This window comes from Canis lupus, chromosome 19 (genome assembly GCF_048164855.1).
Source record: "Canis lupus baileyi chromosome 19, mCanLup2.hap1, whole genome shotgun sequence".
NCBI classification, from domain to species: Eukaryota; Metazoa; Chordata; class Mammalia; order Carnivora; family Canidae; genus Canis; species Canis lupus.
This window is the reverse complement of record NC_132856.1, coordinates 34,038,536-34,053,286: the sequence shown is the minus strand read 5'-3', so window position 1 is coordinate 34,053,286 and position 14,751 is coordinate 34,038,536. Positions and strand designations below refer to the sequence as shown.

At 47.0% G+C, this 14,751-nt stretch overlaps 1 protein-coding gene across 7 annotated transcripts in view; it reads left to right on the top strand.

Annotated features, from left to right (window-relative positions):
• The window catches only part of FLNB (filamin B), a 138,537-nt gene that overhangs the window by 81,099 nt on the left and 42,687 nt on the right, over window positions 1-14,751 (top strand). For all 7 annotated transcript variants that reach the window (XM_072785699.1, XM_072785700.1, XM_072785698.1 and 4 more), the window contains exons 11-20: window positions 124-260; window positions 1,980-2,173; window positions 3,122-3,235; window positions 4,082-4,225; window positions 4,476-4,599; window positions 4,936-5,096; window positions 6,114-6,204; window positions 6,481-6,650; window positions 11,243-11,360; window positions 13,782-14,044. In XM_072785699.1, coding sequence (XP_072641800.1) covers window positions 124-260; window positions 1,980-2,173; window positions 3,122-3,235; window positions 4,082-4,225; window positions 4,476-4,599; window positions 4,936-5,096; window positions 6,114-6,204; window positions 6,481-6,650; window positions 11,243-11,360; window positions 13,782-14,044 — 1,516 coding nt within the window. The remainder of the gene's footprint in view (window positions 1-123; window positions 261-1,979; window positions 2,174-3,121; window positions 3,236-4,081; window positions 4,226-4,475; window positions 4,600-4,935; window positions 5,097-6,113; window positions 6,205-6,480; window positions 6,651-11,242; window positions 11,361-13,781; window positions 14,045-14,751) is intronic.

Here is a 14,751-nt window from a genome sequence, read left to right as displayed (position 1 = left end):
AAGGGCTTGGCTGAACATTAGGACGCCAGGTAGAAGGAGTGGAAAAATATGTGTAAACAGCTTATGGCTATAATTAGTCCCTTCTTTGCTTTTCTTTAATGCTTTTTGTTCTTTTTCTCCTAGCCCCTTTGAGGTTCAAGTTGGCCCTGAAGCAGGCATGCAGAAAGTTCGTGCATGGGGCCCTGGCCTTCATGGTGGGATTGTCGGGCGGTCAGCAGACTTCGTGGTAGAGTCCATTGGCTCTGAAGTGGGGTCTCTGGGTAGGTGGAAACAGCTGGCCAACAGCTTCTGGAGGGCTGAGATTATACAAGGCTTGGTCCCAGGGTCAGACTGAGAATTGGGGCTTCCTCCAAACCTCACTACCCTTAGCCTCCTGGCCTCCTGACCACCCAAATCCAACTCTTAATACTGCTATGGGATTGCAATTTTCATTTTCCTCATGCCTTTCAAGGTCCCCTCTGCCTCTTCATTCATTCATCTGCTAAACCTCAAGGGCAGAGGTTTCCTATGGGTGTTGTGCTTGAAATAGTGCTGAGAACATACAAGATGCTCAGCAAATATTGTTGACTGATTATTTATTTATTTAAATATTTTACTTATTTATTCATGAGAGACATACAGAGAGAGGCAGAGACACAGATGGAGGGAGAAGCAGGCTCCCTACTGGGAGCCTGATACAGGACTTGATCCTAGGACTCCAGGATCACGACCTGAGTCAAAGGCAGACACTCAACCATGGAGGCACCCAGGTGCCCCTAATTCTTAGTTTAGATGGATGAATGAATTTTGTTGAAACTAGAAATTTGAAGAATAAATATTCTTTGGAGCCTAACAAGATGTTTTAGGAGCCTAACAGGATATTTTAAGTACACATCTGATGTATATAGGATTCATTTAGAACAATGGTCAGCAAGCCTGCTCTAGAAAAGACAAGAGAGCAAATATTTTAGTATTGTGGGCCATATTTGCCCTGCTGCAACTGTTGTGAGTCTGCCATTGTAGTATGAAAGCAGCCATAGAAAGGACAGAAGTAAAGGAGTGTTGCTGTGTCCCAGCAAAGCCTTATGTACAAAAACAGGTAGCAGATCAGTTTGGCCCACTGGCCATAGTTTGGTGACTACTTGTTTTAGGTAGTGAAAATAAGCAAACTGGGAAAAAGAAGAAATCACCTTTAGTGTTTAAATCAATGTTTTGGGGATCCCTGGGTGGCGCAGCGGTTTGGCGCCTGCCTTTGGCCCAGGGCGCGATCCTGGAGACCCGGGATCGAATCCCACGTCGGGCTCCCTGCATGGAGCCTGCTTCTCCCTCTGCCTGTGTCTCTGCCTCTCTCTCTCTCTGTGACTATCATAAATAAATAAATTTAAAAAAATAAAATAAAATTCTAAAAAATAAATAAATAAATAAATAAATAAATAAATGTTTTGGTATGATATTAAACCTTTGGCATATCCTTCTAGACTTTAAAAAAAAATACATTCATCTGCCACAAAAAAATATCTGGGGGGAATCTATTTTTCTGCCTCAGATAAATAGAGGCTATGTCTTGATTTTCCATGGTTTCTTTGGAATTCCATTGTATGGATGTCTAATGTTAGGCTCTCTAGCTATTTCCACAGTTTTCCTGTAGAAACAGTGCTGAATCCATGTACTTTGTATCTGTTTATGAATATCCTTGATTATTTCCTTCAGACAAAAGCCCAGAAGTGGATTTGATGGGGCAAAGGGTGGGCATCGGTTTAAGATTTTGCTTGACCTTCCTTGTTAGATGAAGTTTAAAAAAACAAAACCAAAAAACATAGTAGAAGATCCAACCCTTCCATGTCTAGTAGAGACTCAAGAGGCTTGGTTTTGTGGGAAGGAGACACAAACAGATTTCAAGCTTCTGGCTGATACTTGGCTTTGAGGGTTTGAGCTGCTGGTAACACAAGATAGGTTCTTTCCACCATGCAAATAGGGGTCCCTCTCACCCTGTCCCCCAGGGTTTGCCATTGAAGGCCCTTCCCAGGCAAAGATTGAGTATGACGACCAGAATGATGGGTCATGTGATGTCAAGTACTGGCCCAGGGAGCCCGGCGAATATGCCGTTCACATCATGTGTGATGATGAAGACATCAAGGAGAGCCCATACATGGCCTTCATCCATCCAGCTGCGGGAGACTACAACCCAGATCTGGTGAGTCTGTTTGTCATATTTCTGTGCTCTCTTGCTGGCTCCTGGCCCTCCCTGTGGTACCCAGAGAGTGACCTTAAACAGCGTGTTGAGGGAGAGCAGCGGGGAGCCATGTGGAGTTTGGTCTGAGTTAGAACCCTGGTAGTACCATGTAGAGCTTCTCTAATGCTGGCCAAGTCACGTACCTCTCTGACTCTTGATTCTTTCTCCATAAAAGGGGAATGATAGGGTCTGCTTCCTAGTGTATCTGGGACGATTTGGGGAGCTAACGTGCACAAAGACAGCCCTTAGCTCAGGGCCTGGCCCATGCAGGGGGCTGCAGAAGCCGCTCTTCATAAATGAAAGATATTTTTTTTCTCCCTAGCTCCCTTCTCTTAAATTGGAGCAGTGTTTCTAAGAGCTTCTGTCACACTCTTAGGAGGCTGATAAGCATCGAGTCTGGGGCAGCCTACCTGCTAGAAGGAAGCCTCCACAACCCCACGTGTGCTGCTGTGGCCCACCTGGGCCGCTGTTTATATAGGCTGATGTCATTCTGGGCTGGTTGGTTTCCCTCTTTGGCCAACTGCTTGTCCTTTGCTCTCTGGAAGCTGCTAACTTTTGGAATGTGTGTGGTAAAGGTTCTGAGCCCCCTTAAAGTGGGAATATTGAAAGGACATGGCTAGAGGTCCCTGCCCTGGTTATTGGAAGTTATCTATATCAACTCAGAATAAGGCAAGGAGCCCCAGGTTGGATTGGAGCTTGGTTTTTGAGAGTTTCCTTCCTCGTGGGAGGTTAATGATCCTGTTTTTATTTTTGAGTTGCAACCTACTTGAGCATGATGTTAGGTACTATAAAGTGAGACCCCAAAACAAGTGGTTTTGTTCTCATCTCATTCTCTGGTTACTTGGTCGTTATGTTGGGGTTTCATTGGGGCCTTGCACAGAAAGAATCATTATTGGCCCTTTGCCCCAGGTTCAAGCATATGGGCCAGGTTTGGAGAAATCTGGGTGCATTGTCAACAACCTGGCTGAGTTCACTGTGGATCCTAAGGATGCTGGAAAAGCTCCCTTGAAGATATTTGCTCAGGTAAGTTTCCAGGGGCTAATGATCAGGGGACACATTTCTGTCATTGCAATGACAAGTTGCTCAGTTCATCTGACCCTCAGTTCATTCATCCACATATTGAGAATAATAAGAATATTTATCTCATGGGGTTATGTGAGGATTAAATGGGATTCTAATGTATAAAGCAGGGTGCTTTTCTCATCTTTATGATTTATATTTTTTGGAAACAGGGTTGATTTCAGATTTCCCTGTCCACATCCTTCAGTGTGGCCAAAGCTACCTAGGTAGCTTGGCAGGAGGTTTGTAAATAAGAATCTATTAAAGATGTTTATCTAATTTAATTGAATTTGGCCCAATGATTTAAGTGCAGGAGTTAAAATTAAGAAGTACTTTTTTAAAGATTTATTTATTTATTTTAGAGAGAGAGAGTGTGTGTGTATGTGTGCATGCACGAGAACCTGAGTGAGGGGAGGGGCAGAGGAAGGACAGCATCTCAAGCAGACTCCTGCTGAGCATGGAGCCTGATGCAGTGCGTGGTCTCTAGACCCTGAGATCATGGCCTGAGCTGAAATCAAGAGTTGGACACTTAACTGACTGAACTACCCAGGTGCTCCCAAATTAAGAAGTACTGAGTAGCCATGGCTTTCTTTTGGGGTTGTATGTCTCTTATTAAAAAGAAGTAAATACAGGCAGTATTTTATCACCTATAATGATGGCATGCATTGTGAGAGTGGGGAATAGCATAGTTCTTCTGTGAAGTTTTGTTGGATGAGTGGTGACTTGATTGTATCGGGAAGCTGTGGTGGCCCTGTTTGATGAAGAATGTGTGAGGGCCAGTTTCTTTTCTTAGCCCCTGTTCTTTTGTAGGATGGGGAAGGCCAGCCCATTGACATCCAGATGAAGAGCCGGATGGATGGGACATATGCCTGCTCGTACACCCCGGTTAAGGCCATCAAGCACACCATTGCTGTGGTCTGGGGAGGTGTGAACATCCCACACAGTCCCTACAGGGTAGGTTGTGAAGCATGATCCTGCTGTTATATGAAAAAACTAAGTCTTGTGGCAAGCCTGTGCTCCATGCCTGATGACCAAGGCAGATCCATCCATCCCTGGTCAGCTATGACAGATGGAGTGGTTTGAAAGACAGAGTGCTCTAGATTGCTCCCCAAAACTATTATTTCTAACAATATTAACTAACAATTTTTCACTGGGTCCAGGTGGAGGAAGAGTTGGTTATAACTTTCTCCTATGTTCTCTTCAGGTCAATATCGGGCAGGGTAGCCATCCCCAGAAGGTCAAGGTATTTGGGCCAGGTGTGGAGCGAAGTGGACTGAAGGCAAATGAGCCTACTCATTTCACAGTGGACTGTACTGAGGCTGGGGAAGGTAAGATGGGGCTTCCCCCAGCGTGGTGACTGTTGCTCCTTGAGGAGGAACATTCTTTTCCTAACGTTTGAAGGGCAGTGAACTTTGAGCCAGAAAATAGTGCACCTGAATAGGTCATTGTTCATCTAATGAGCGTCTGTGTCAATTCCTTGGTGATCTTTGCTAATCCTTCATCCCTTCTCCAAAGCCCTGACTTAGCACCATCCCTTTGTCAGGTTTGTTACTGGAAACTTCCCAATTGCTTTTTTGGGGTGTTAGCTGAGCTGAGCTGGAAGTGATTGCATGGGACGTGCTGTTTCTTGTACACTGGTGCGCTCATAAGCTGGTCTGTTCCAGGTGATGTCAGCGTTGGCATTAAATGTGATGCTCGGGTATTAAGTGAGGATGAGGAAGACGTGGACTTTGACATTATTCACAACGCCAACGACACGTTTACGGTCAAATACGTGCCTCCTGCCGCCGGGCGATACACTATCAAAGTTCTCTTTGCATCTCAGGTGTGTTTTTGGGCCTGGGTTCTTTCTGGCCACCTGTGTGCATATTTCCTTTTTATTTTTGTTTTTGTTTTTAGCAGTAGGGCAGTGTCTTGAGAATTCTGCTCAGCAGTTTTCCTTTCTGGTTTCCGAAAACCATGAAGGAAAAACAAGACAAAACAAAACAAAACACTCAGAACTAAAATTTTACCACTTTCTAGCAAAAGTGAGGCAGACTGTATTCAATGGTTACAGCAGGGCTCTGGAAGGAGACTGGTTTGTTAGAGACACTCATCAAGTTTCTGATTGAAACACAATGAGCTTCTAGATGTGTTCTACTTTGACCACTTTGAAGCAATGGCTTTGGCCTTGACCCTTAAACTTTTATAGTAACAGGCGCTTTGACCTTTCAAATTGAGTTCATATTTATGTGTGATAGGTGAGGATAAGTCGAGTGGTACTTAAAACAGGGAACAGTGGGATCCTGGTGATTCAAATTAATCTCACATAAGGATAGGAGTCTCAGGAGAAAGTTCTGTGCCTGACAGTGTTGGTCTTGAATTGATTTCATCCAGTTAACCTGTTTTGCCTTTATTCCAATAATCTGCAACTTTCTTTATGAATTATAATCATTCTATTTCTGATCAGCTCTGAGCTGTACCTGAGGACATATCCTCCCCCCCCCCCCCCCAATCCTACATGTTCTTGTCATCTTCGGTTTTATTCTTGCTGGGTTTTTTGCATCCTAAGTACTCAACCTTTGGTGTTAAAGGCTCAGAATTTTCAGATGCATTTGTAGGAGACTTTCCTTTAGCTGTGCAGTGAGCAGGTCAAAGCCTGCGATGTTAGAAGTCCAGGCATTTGTTAGTGACCCCCAATGGCCTCTACCTGAGGCTAAAGTACAAAGGCTTGACGTGTGGTGACGGAAGTTTGCCTGCCACCTGCCAGAGTCACAGAGGTCTCCTCCTTCGTGTCGTTAGAAGGCTAAACTCTGGCAGATGCTTCAGGGGCTTTCCTACTGAGACAGTGTCTTCCCTACAGGAAATCCCTGCCAGCCCTTTCAGAGTGAAAGTTGACCCTTCCCATGATGCCAGCAAAGTGAAGGCGGAAGGCCCTGGGCTCAGCAAAGCAGGTAGGATGGCACGCTGGTGAGGCTGTCCTGGGGGACTACTGCAGGCCAGTGGCCATGGACATGTTTGGTCCAGGGACCTTGAGAGACTTGTCTCTGTCCAAGGCAGGTGGTCTGTGGGGGCCCCGTTCAGCAGGGAGCTGTTGGCAGTGGCTGAGGACCAGCCCCTGTCACTGACTGCCTTGGTAGAGCTGGTGCTGATGAACCCGTCTGACTGGTTGTAAAAGTGAAACCGCTCCACCTAGGCCTGTCTCCTCACTTCACGGTATATCTTTCCAGGTGTGGAAAATGGGAAACCGACCCACTTCACGGTCTATACCAAAGGAGCCGGAAAAGCCCCACTGAACGTGCAGTTCAGCAGCCCCGTTCCTGGAGACGCCGTGAGGGATTTGGACATTATCGACAATTATGACTACTCCCACACCGTTAAATACACACCCACCCAGCAGGTAGGGTCCTTCCCATTCCCCTGTCCTCTGCCTCCCCGTCACCCAGGCCCCTTCCCCCTCAGTGCCGCGCTGGGCCCTTTGGACATCAAGGCTGTGATCTGCGCTCTGTTGAAGTGCTCCTCTGCAGGTGGCGGCTCTCCATGCCTGTCCTCCTGAGCCTCCCAGGAGGTGGTTGGTCCTGTGAGGAGAGCCTGAAGGTTTCCCTAAGAACAAGCAGGAAGCTACCCCCTCTCTCCGTGTCCCCATCTTCTACCTCCATTTTGGGTTTTAGCAGAAACAGTGAGCTCTTGAAATTCGGGGCCTGGTATCTACCTCTTATTCCACACACAAGCCCTTCCTTGCCATCTGGCCTTTGTTTAGTCTTTGCTGAATTCCTCATGGGGAGGAGCGGCAATACCAACACCTTTATATTCCCCTGCTGGCCCTTTTACAAGGTGGTGTTGTGGGTCTCCCTCAAAGAGCCAGTCAGCCTTTAGTCCCCCTGAAATACTATCTAGGGCCCCAGAATATCCCCTTGTACAAAATTCAGGAACACAGACAGGATCCTATGATCCAGGCCACTTTGCTTTGATTGTTTTAAGCAAGAAGCACCTAAACTGCTGCTCTGTATGAATTCATGTTAATTTGTTCAAAATTGGGTTTTGCTTCATGGCCACACCTTTGGGGTCTGAGGAACAGATAACCCAGAAGAAAAGCCTGGTTTTTACTATTTTTCTGTGTAGTGTTCTACACAGCCATTGCAAACCTCTCGGGTTTCTTCTTTCCTGAGGAAAACAGTCTCCCTTGTGTGAGGTACCCTCTGTGGGAGGACAGGGGTGATGTGTTCTGTAGAAACAACACCCGAGAAGCATTGCTCTCTCCTGGCAGTCAGTGAGGAGCTGCCCAGAGTCTAGTGGGAAGGAATGAGAAGTATGGTGAGGATGAGGGGGTGGTGTAGGTGTCCCCTCGTTAGGGGGCTACATATCCTCGGAGATGGAATCTTTACTGTGAGAACATCTGTGGCAGTGGGAGGGGTTCTCCAGGGTGAATTCTTGTGTACTGTAGTACAGATGTGGCCTCTTACATCCAGATGTGCTTCTTCCTATGGTTTTGTTCTTTGTTTTTACCTTCATGAGGGGTTCATTGCTAGCAGTGGTAATAATACTTTTGTAGGTAAAATACTCTTCCCATCCAGGCTGCTCAATGCTGAATGGGTAATTCTTTTCCTCCTCATGGTGAGGGCCAGAGGGAGACTCACCACTGGGAGCATGAGCCTGACATCATCCTTGTTGCCTGTTCTCTACATTCCTTAGGAGAAGGTACCAGAAAGCACAGCCATGCACACTGGTCAAGGTCATAAGGTCTTATTAGACTCTACTAAAAACATTTTGAGACTCTTGCTTTATCCTTTATCTATCAGCTTTTTGGGGTTTTGGCTGAGCCATTAGAAAGGAAGTTGCACACATTAAGACAGAGTCAGGTTTTAGCCTGTACTCCCAGAAAGGGCTTCAGAACCTCTTGCCCTGGATGCACCAGCTGCCAGTTGGGGCAGAGGTAGAGGCTAAAGTGGGAGGCTTCTTAGTTCAAAGTCATCCCAAGGTCAAGTTCATCCATTTCTTTGATAATAGCAGGTTTGTTGGCAGGCTCTATGGCTACTTGGGGCTTTGTTCAGATGCTGCCTGTCATATGTCCAAGGAGCCCGGCAGAGTCTCGGTGTTAGTCACTGCCTCCAGTGTGGATGGCTCACATGATGCCTCTCTGATCTTGTTTGGAGTTTAGAGCAAAGTTTATGGTTTCATTTTTGGGGCAACTTGCAGTTCTGTATATTTCTCTATGGCAAATAAAACAAATTGAATTTCTTCTCTTTGATTGTGAGTTCCCTGACAATGGGACATCATGTCCTGTATATATGTCATATATATTTTTCCATCCCCAGTGTTGAGAACAGGGTTCTTTGCTTGAATTGACAGCTTAAAGGGGGAAATACACAAAGTTGAGGCTCTACTCTCAAGCAGAGACCACTCAGGAACTTTGTAGGGAGAGTGGGGCCAACACACTCTTTTGATCTGTCTTTTCTGAAGAGCAGCATACAGCTCAGGATTGGTTGAACTAGCTTGTCTTCTGAGCTGTGCCCTTGGATGTGGTTAAGAGGTCAGCCCAGAAGGCTGTGCCCAACATGGCTGATGCCCACAGGTGTACCTTCTCATGGTTATTCCCTTTGGGGAATAACAGGCTGGAACTTTCCAGAAATGTAGTTGTTTGGTGTGTGTGTGTGGAGAGACAGCGGTGGGTCTTGGCCCAGGTGAGCATGTCGCCCTCAGAATACAGGCTGTGCTGCGTGAGGATCTGGAGCCCTGCCTAATTGCTGACTCTTCACTCCCTGGCACCTGCCGGGTGCTGCTGTCCCCTGCAGGGTCTCTGAGTGACAGCTTGCAGATGCCCACCTACCTGTAGTGGGCCAGTCGCAGTCTTATTGCAGGACAGTGGTCAGAGTTCTTTTTGCTTTGGTGGCAGTACAGTAGAGTGTCACTTGTTGGGTTGGGGCTTCAGGATCCTACCAGAGGTTGGACAACGGCTTGATTTTTATGGAAGGAAGATCACACAATGCCATATTCTCCCGAGGATTTTGCCTTCTATGCTTTTGGTTGTCTGTGCCCTCAGGGGACTTCCAGTTTCTCAAGCCCATGTTCCTTCATGTAGAGTGAGCTCTTTGAGAAGCTGGTGGCAACAGCTCCATGACCCACCAGGTCAGAAGCCACTGGAAGTTGAAACCCCCACATACTTTCTGGAAGTTCCTTGAGGAGACCCTGTAGCTTCACTGAGCCTCCCTGCCTGTCCTGGAGGTCTCTGAGGAAGGGGCTGTGAGTAGCTCACTTGATCCAGTCCTTACCTGAGCTCTAGGGTCAGAGTCTTACATTCGTGTGCTGCTCAGGGTAGGATTAAGGTCTCAGAGGCACAGAGGGGAAAGAATAAAACTGTTCTGCCGTCAGCAAGGTCTTTGTGAAACGCACCAGTGGTCATTGCTCAGACATTCCTCATGTCACCACCCTCCAGGGAAAAGCAGTCCGTTCCTTAGCTGGGCTTCAGAGGAGACCTTAAAATGCTACAAGCCATTGCAGGTGTAAGTCTCCTAAGATTTCTTCCTCCCCCCTGTTAGGTTATTTGAGGTAGAGTTAATTTCCTATCTGAGGTTTTTTTTTTTTATGACTGGTAATGAGAACACTTGTTCTTTTATGAGATGCGTAGGCTTAACTGAAGGGATTTTTCCCTCTCCTGTGGCACTCCAGAGATGCAATCAGAAGACTGAGAAGGGCTGGTGGAGAAGCTTTTTCCATGATAGCTGTGAGGCCTATCCCTCAAGGAGTTAGGGGCTTGTGGGCAAATTGAACCTTGGGAAGAGCTAGCATGATGGGAGTGCCATGGCGGCTGAAGTCACAAGTCACCCCCTGACGTCCTTATTACAAAGAGAAGACCATTCCTGTCCCCGGCTGGCTCTCAACTCTGTAGGATCTGACCCGTGTACCTTCTATCATGAAATATTACACCCTTGAGGCAGGGGGCCAGTTGGTTTGTGCTCATTGCCAATAAATCCTGGAGAATCAATCCTCCCTCCTTCATTGATGCAACCAAATTTTTTCTTGGCTTTCTCCCCCTTTTTTATTATTGAAAGCAATGTGAGAAAATATATAAGAGCCAAAAGCTACACCCTTTTAACACTTGATTACTGACAGCTTTCAGCAGAGCCTGAATTCTGGTGAGCCCCCCAGATTCTTGAGGGGGCATAGTCTCTCCCTCCACATCCCCTTACATTATGCCTGGGGTGTTTGAGGTGAGGGAGATCCTAATCTACTGAGACAGGCCTGGGCTTTCATGGAGCCTTGGTTTGGCAGGGGGTGGGGAGGCCAGCAGTGAGTGGGCCAGGACTGGCTGGAGGAGAGCAGCCGTGGCACATACTGCACTCCTGTGCCCCCTAGGTAGCTAACAAGGGATCTGCCAAGCCTGTGGACATGATTCCCTTCACACTTGCAACTTTTCTTTCCTTGACATAGATGTGGGAGTTTAGAGACTGCTCTAGTGTGCAAATCCCTTTCAGTCTAGTGGCCTGAAATTGATTTCCAAGACGTAGAGAAAGCTGGTTTTGTTTAGTTAGAGGCTCCCATACCCAGCAGCTCTACCCATGGCTGGGGTCAGCTGTGGCTGCGTAGGAGGTAGTGGGGCAGAGCAGCTGGGACACCGATCTGGGTGCCATGGGTATGAACTCTCAGACTTACCAGGCATGTGATGTGGGGCAAGTGACTACTTCCCTGAGCTATAGTTTCCTTTACTGGAAAAATGGGGACATCGATGGGAACCACTGTTTGGAGATTGAGTCCAGACAGTGCTTAAAAGCACTGAGTATGTGTGCTTATTGTTATTTGTTGCTCTGATTTTATCTGACTTCTCAGTAGTTTTTGCCATGGGGCCAGAAGCTTAGAGAAATACGTTTGTGGTGTTCTAAATCCGTGGAGGCAAGTGCCCTGTGTCTCTGGAGGAATGAAAGATCTGGAAGGCAGGTTTAAACAACACATTAGATGTTGGTGCCCAAAGGTGCACTCTGTTTCCTCTCGTTCCAGGGCAGCATGCAGGTTCTGGTTACGTATGGTGGCGACCCCATCCCTAAAAGCCCTTTCACTGTGGGCGTGGCTGCTCCGCTGGATCTGAGCAAGATAAAAATTAATGGGCTGGAAAACAGTAAGTGTGTGGATGGAGGGGAGACAGGTCACCGAAGACCACCAACCAGGGCTGCCAGTTAGATTCCCTTCAAAAGACAGTTTGCAGAGAAGCAAATTGTGCCTTAAGAGACTTTGAAATGGGACAGATGTGGGTGAGAACTGGGGCCATGCACTGGGTAGCTCTGTGACCCTACCTGTGCTTAACCTCACCAAGCCTCGGTCTCCTCATTTTTACTGTGGAGGAGGGGTGGTCAAGAACACTTAACATTCACAGGAATATTTTGAAAGTTAAATGAGCTCATAATTCAGGGGCTGGCACATAGCCCTTGGTAACTGCCGGCATCGCGGTGGGACGTTTTTATTACAAAGAGAAGTTGGGACACATTGCCTTCTGGTGACTTTCTACTGTGTTTAGCTGTCCTTGGCCACGGAATTCATATGCGGGTGGACACTCAAGCATAAAAGCCAACTCTCTGGCACTCAGAAACCACAACCCCCACCCCACCCCAATATTCCTTTGGCTTGGTAGGTATCTTATTAGTATTAGCTCATTTCATTATTTTAAAATGTTTTAATTTGTTTTATTAGGGAAAATTCCAAACATACAAAAGGAAAGACAGTCGTGTAATATGAACACTGAAGTATTTACCACTTGGCTTCAAAAGTTCACCACATGATCATAAAATTCTTTTTTTATGCAAGTAATGCATAAATCCATTTTTCACCCAAAAAAAGTCACAGTTGAGAGTAAACTCTAGTCTAACCATCACCTCTTACTCTTCCTAGGGTTAACCAAAGTGAGCCGTTCAGTTTCTGTTCTTCCAGACCTTCTCTCTACATGTATACGTGCATATATGCCAGCAGAAAACATTTGGCAATGTTCATTTTGCATTAAAGTTATCCTGCTCTATGCATATGTCTTCAGCCTGCCTTTTGACATCAGCAGTGCATCTTGGAGAACATTCACATCTGTGTCCCCTTGTTGGCATGAGCTGCCATGTGGCCGTAGCCTGACCACACCACAATGGCACACATTCACCTGATTGCCTGGTCACGTGGGGCTCAGCGCACCCCCCCCGCCCCCCCGCCCCGGGCAGGCCTATTTGGTCTTGGTGGACCATGGTTGAGCACATTCACTGACCTGTGACTCAAAAGCATGATTTGTGAAGAAGGCCACCTCCGAGCTCTGAGCTCTCTGAAGCAAGAGCCAGATGCCAGCTTTGTCACTGGAGGGCTGAGCATATGAAAGTCATTATTCCAAGCCTTTCATATATCTCTTCATTGCTGCTTTCTATAAGATAGCTAGGGCTTCAATTCCAGACCAGGAAGGTGCCATGCAGATTAGGGCAAGCCTTTGGGCCATGGCGCTCTACGGCCTCCTTGCTTGTGATTAGGCAGTGCATATCTTGGGAGGCCCCCTGCTACCCTAGAGTCAGGATTTCCTTGGCTTGTGGTGGGGGCCCTATGCTCTCAGTGCTTTCATTTTGGTTCAAAGTCCTTTCCCCCATTCTTTTTTTAAAACTTTATTTATTTATTTGAGAGAGAGCAAGAGCACAAGCAGGAAGAGTGGCAGAGGGAGAGGGAAAAGCAAGTTCCCCATTGAGCAGGAAGCCCCACATGGGGCTCGATCCCAGGACCCCCAGATCACAATCCAAGCCGAAGGCAGCTGCTTAATGGACTGAGCCAGCCAGGTGCCCTAGTCCTTTCCCCCTTTTTGGCAAGTATAACACATGAGTTTTCCATGGCCCTGCTTTGCAGAGACCTTTCAAATACCAGCGCAGCCCAGAGAGTCCGTTTTTCAGACTCTCTTTGGTGCCCCTGCATTGGCCAGCTTGGTGACTTTTGCTTTGTTGGCTATGGGATTAAATTTGCTGCCAAGGATTATTAAATAAAACATTGGCTTATGGGGATGTTTTGATACAAAGTCAACACCAAAAGTAAGTAAAAGGAGAGAGAATGGTGTCAGATTATAAGTTGGCAGAGCAGAATGTGGGGTCAAGTAAATTTACGTGTGAGTCCCACCTTTGTGGTCTGCTGCATATGGCACCCTGCACACATTCCTTACCCTCTGAGCCTCAGTTTGTTAAAGCCATTGGTAACTAATAATACCCTAGAGGGTTGTGGTAAAAATGAAAGGAGATGATGTGCTGTCCTGAGCCTGGGGATAAAGTGCAGGCAGTAAGTAACCAATCATTATTGTATCCGTACGTGTCAGCTATCGTTGTCATCTGTATCATTATTAGCGAGTAGCTGTACTGGTCGTTATCCAGGTAAATGCTGATTATCCCAACTTGGTCTTTCTTCTTGTCCTTGGTACCCTTGCTTGTTGGACATGCCAAGATAAGGCCTCATGTCCAGGGAACCATCACTGTTCTGCTTTCAGCCGTTTTTGCTGCTGCAAAGGGTCAGCTCATCACTAGGGTGTATTCCTCTCTTCCAGGAGTTGAAGTAGGGCAGGGGCAGGAGTTTGCCATCGACACCAAGGGGGCAGGCGGCCAGGGAAAGCTGGATGTGACGATCTCGAGCCCCTCAAGGAAGATTGTGCCATGTCTGGTGGCACCCGTGGCAGGCCGGGAGAGCAGCACGGCCAAGTTCATCCCTCGGGAGGAAGGACTATACGCTGTAGATGTCACCTACGACGGACACCCTGTGCCTGGAAGCCCCTACACAGTGGAGGCCTCACTGCCACCGGATCCCACCAAGGTCAGCTTTGGTTTCTGTACCAGGACTTTGTCTCCTGTTGTCCAATATACCACTGTAGTCCTTCACTGATCCTGCGTGACAGTGGTCTTTGGAAAGTTATTTTCCAAGGAAAGTCCATTCTTAACAGCTGCACTTTATCCCCAGCTGACAGTAGTTTTCTGTTCTACATCTCAGCCTGAGGATTCCTTGGGCAGCTGGGTGTACTCCCCGCTGCTCCTCCTCTTGCTCGCTGGTGGTGAGGCTTTGGTGAGGTACTCCTCATCCCTAAGTCCTGTTCCTCCCATTTGTTAGCATGATAGCAGCACTTGCTTCACAATGAGCCTGTGAGGGCAAAGTGAGAGCCCAGTGGCCGGCATGACAGGTGAGCTCACCCTGCAGAAATTATTTAACTCAATAGAAAAATAGATTAGGCTCATTATCATTTCTTCCTAGTAGCCCGGAATCCAGGGCTTTAGAGTATTTTCAGTGGTCTCAATAGCATGAGTCCTATAAAACTCTCTTATTTGTTGAATCAGAGATGAAAGCCCTGGCCCCACCCGCTTAGAAAAGTAGTTTAGTCTGTTTGGTTTTAAATTTTTGTATTAGACTATAGTGTTTGGAGTTTTAGGTTTTTAGAAAATTGAGAGGCAGGTACAGAGATTTCCCTCCTACCTGCTGTGCCTGCACGTGCTCAACCTCCCCCAGCAGAGGAGTACATGTATTACTAT